The 4,092-nt window shown below is 43.0% G+C and overlaps 1 protein-coding gene across 8 annotated transcripts in view; it reads right to left on the reverse strand.

Moving 5' to 3' along the window:
• The window catches only part of TMEM116 (transmembrane protein 116), a 93,231-nt gene that overhangs the window by 8,264 nt on the left and 80,875 nt on the right, over window positions 1–4,092 (reverse strand). For 6 of the 8 annotated variants that reach the window (XM_017542767.2, XM_037743641.1, XM_037743647.1 and 3 more), the window contains one exon: window positions 2,276–2,380. The exons of the other annotated variants lie outside the window; for them this stretch is intronic. In XM_017542767.2, the coding sequence (XP_017398256.1) occupies window positions 2,276–2,380 (105 nt within the window). The remainder of the gene's footprint in view (window positions 1–2,275; window positions 2,381–4,092) is intronic. 8 annotated transcript variants of the gene reach the window in all.

Below are 4,092 nucleotides of genomic sequence, written 5' to 3' on the forward strand. Positions count from 1 at the left end.
AAGGGTAATTATTAGTATGGAATACCCAGAGGTAAACTAAAGAAAAGTTACTAGAGTATAATCCTGTGTTGCACAATACAGTAGCTATAGCTGCATGTGGATAATTAAATTAAAATTAAGTAAAATTTAAAATTCAATTCCTCAATCACATTAGGCATATTGTAAGTGTTCAGTATTCACATATAGCTAGTAGCTACTAAACTAGACTGTGAATTAAATATTTTGATTATTGAAAAAAGTTGAACAACTCTTTTATAGGCTGTAAGATCCTGTTCAGGATACTGCTTAAGGGCCTCTTCATGTTACTTTTCAGTTATCTTCTCAGTGTCCTTTCTGTTTACAGCAAGACAGATTGAGAAACAGAAATTTAAAATGCATTATCTGCCCCTGGCCTTGTTCAGTCATGAACATCTAGAAAAACAGAAAAAAGTAAGAAGAGTATCTCCTTAAGAAGTCAATCAGGGCTGGCCTCGGTGGCTCACGCCTGTAATCCCAGCATTTTGGGAGTCCAAGGCGGGTGGATCATGAGGTCAAAAGATCGAGATCATCCTGGCCAACATGATGAAACCTTGTCTCTACTAAAAATACAAAAAAATTAGCTGGGTGTGGTGGTAGATGCCTGTAGTCCCAGCTACTCGGGAGGCTGAGGCAGGAGAATCGCTTGAACCTGAGAGGCGGAGTTTGCAGTGAGCCAAGATCGCACCACTGCATTCCAGCCTGATGACAGGATGAGACTCCATCTCAAAAAAAAAAAGAAGTCAGATGAAGAGTTCATAGAATCATAGCATCTTAGAGGTGGAAGGGACATTAAAGATCACATAGACTAACAACTCATTTTATTTATTTATTTTTAAACGGTGTTTCACTCTTGTTGCCCAGGCTGGAGTGCAATGGCATGATCATGGCTCACCACAACCTCCTGGGGACAAGTGATTCTCCTGCCTCAGCCTCCCAAGTAGCTAGGATTACAGGCATGCACCACCACACCTGGCTAATTTTGTATGTTTAGTAGAGATGGGTTTCACCATATTAGTCAGGCTAGTCTGCCCACCTCGGCCTCCCAGAATGCTGGGATTACACGCATGAGCCACCACGCCCAGCCAACACTTCATTTTATGATGAAAAGCTGGAGGTGCAAGAAAGGGAGATGATATGTCTTTCTTTCTTTCTTTCTTTCTTTTTTTTAAAGATGGGGTTTAACCCTGATGGCCAGGCTGGTCTTGAACTCCTGACCTCAGGTGATCCCCCCCACCTCGGCCTCCCAAAGTGCTAGGATTACAGGCGTGAGCCACCACGCCTGGCCTAGGGAGATGATATGTCTAAGGTCACAACAGGAGATAAATAACAGAACTGAGTCCAGAAGACAGATCTTCTGATCTACCCTGAAATGCTCTTTTCATGATATAATAGTATTATTTATTTGTTCAACAAGTATTTATTGGCCAGGCACGGTGGCTCATGCCTGTAGTCCCAGCACTTTGGGAGGCCAAAGTGGGCAGATCACTTGAGGTCAGGAGTTCGAGACCAGCCTGGCCAACATGGTGAAACCCCATCTCTACAAAAAACACAAAAAATTTAGCCTGATGTGGCAGTGCATGCCTGTAATCCCATCTACTTGAGAGGCTAAAGGATGAGAAATGCCTGAACCCAGGGTTAGCATACAGTCAAGAAGGATTTCTCTTGCTGAGTCAAACCAGGCAGGAATGCCAGTACTATAAATAATATTCCTATGATCAAACCTGTATGTGTGCGTGTGTGTGTGTGTGTGTGTGTGTGTGTGTGTGCATGTGTGTGTGTGTGTGAGAGAGAGAGAGAGAAAGAGAAAGAGAGAAAGTGAGAGAGAGAGAGAGAAAAGGGAGAAGAGGAAGTGATGTCAATAGGATGCAAACTCTGTGGGAACCTGTTTTTTCTTTGATTAATCTCCATAAATGCAGCTAGCTAGTGCTAAATGCTTACACTGTTTGTCAGGGATATATAGGTTTTTACATATATTTTTTTTCTGTCACCCAGGCTGGGGTACAGTGGCTTGAATGATCCTCCCACTGCAGCCCGCCCTCAGTAGCTAGGATGGTAGGCATATGCTACAATGCCCAGCTAATTTTTTCGGTATCTTTTGTAGAGATGGGTTTTTGCTGTGTTGCCCAGACTGGTCTCAAACTCCTGAGCATAAGCAATCTGCCCCCTTCAGCCTCCCAAAGTGCTGGGATTACAGGTATGAGCCACCACACCCAGCCTAGCATACTATTATTAACTATGAGCTCTGAATAAAACTTACCAGTGGAGATGGGCTCTGTCCACTCTGGGTGTGTTTCATCCTCAGCTCTGTGTACAAATACCAGATGTAATTGACGGTGCAGAGAAATGAAGAAATGTAGAATACCTAGGTTAAAATCAAAACAGCCTATCATAACTGTCTCACTCTGACACTGTGAAGTTCTTTCAACATATTCCATTATGGGAATCCTACCTACTAGTCTATTAGTAATGTACCACCTAGTGTCCACACCAGCCAAAACCATACCAAGTCTGAAGTTCTCTGTGTGTGTGTGTGTGTGTGTGTGTGTGTCAGAGTTTTCACTCTTGTTGCCCAGGCTGGAGTGCAGTGGTACAATCTCGGCTCACTGCAACCTTTGCCTCCTAGGTTCAAGCAATTCTCCTCCATCAGTCTCCTGAATAGCTGGAATTTCAGACATGTGCCACCATGCCTGACTAAATTTTTGGATTTTTAGTAGAGATGCGGTTTGACCATGTTGGCCAGGCTGGTCTCAAACTCCTGACCTCAGGTGATCCACCTGCCTCAGCCTTCCAAAGTGCTGGAATTACAGATGTGAGCCACTGCATCTGGCCCCAAGTCTGAAATTTTTAATAGGCCTCCCTAAAACATGCCCTGCTTCCTTATTTTCTCCTTTGGACTGTTCAGAAGAACCACAGCATTATCCACCTCTACCTCCCCAGCAGTCTCACTTTTATGAAGATATCATATAGTCTTTTTCTTTTTTATGTTTTAATTTAAAAGGAAATAAGGATTTCTATTTCTAGTAATGATAAGCTAAGCTATTTGAATCAACTTTCCATTCAAAAGAACTAAACATGCTGGATAAAATATTTTTTAAATCCTTAAAAGAACTGAAATTATATCAAGGAACTAGTGGGATAAAATCTAAGGGAAGGAATTTCTACTTCCAGCTTTGATGAGATAACAGGAAAAGAATTTACCCTCCAGCCTTAAACAACTAAAAATTGAATAAAATATGTGAAAATATCCAGTTTTCAAACAGTAGGCAACAAGCAGAAGAGAACACCAATCCCTGCAAAAAGAGAAGCAAGGTGAGTCCATCAAGGACCCCAGCTCACTGGCTGGTAAGAGTGAGTACAGAAGGGCCAGTCACGATGGCTCATGTGTAATCCTACCAAGTTGGGAGGCCGAGGTGGGCAGATCACAAGTTCAAGAGATCAAGACCATCCTGGCCAACATGGTGAAACCCCGTCTCTACCAAAAATACAAAAATTAGCTGGACGTGGTGGTATGTGCCTGCTGTCCCAGCTACTTGGGAGGCTGAGGCAGAAGAATCGCCTGAACCCAGAAGGCAGGGGTTGCAGTGAGCCAAGATCATGCCACTGCACTCCAGCCTGGTGATAGAGTGTGACTCCATCTAATAATAATAATAAAAAAAAGAGTGAGTATAGGAGGAGGAATCCAAACAGACCACTGTCTTGGTGAGTTGAGAAGATAAAATTCAGAAGGCTAAAATTTGTGAAGTACAGTATCAGGGCAGAGGAAGCTATATGGTGAGATGATGTTCAGGAAAGCTGTAGAGGTCACCCCAAGTCTTTGGTTAAGTATTAATCAGTGTATATGGGAGAGAAAACCAGAGAATCATCAGAAAGGAGTAGATGAGACAATCCCTAAAGCTCCCACAGAGCCAGGAATAGTTTGTTTTCTCATCAACCGGGTGGAAAAATACACAGGGCATAATCATAAGAAGAGTATAGCTTCTCTGGGGGCTGAGGCAAACGAATTACTTGAGACCTGGAGGTGGAGGTTGCAGTGAGCCAAGATGTTCAGCCTGGACAACAGAGTAAGACTCCATC

This window comes from Cebus imitator, unplaced genomic scaffold (assembly GCF_001604975.1).
Source record: "Cebus imitator isolate Cc_AM_T3 unplaced genomic scaffold, Cebus_imitator-1.0 Scaffold8, whole genome shotgun sequence".
Lineage (NCBI taxonomy): Eukaryota > Metazoa > Chordata > Mammalia > Primates > Cebidae > Cebus > Cebus imitator.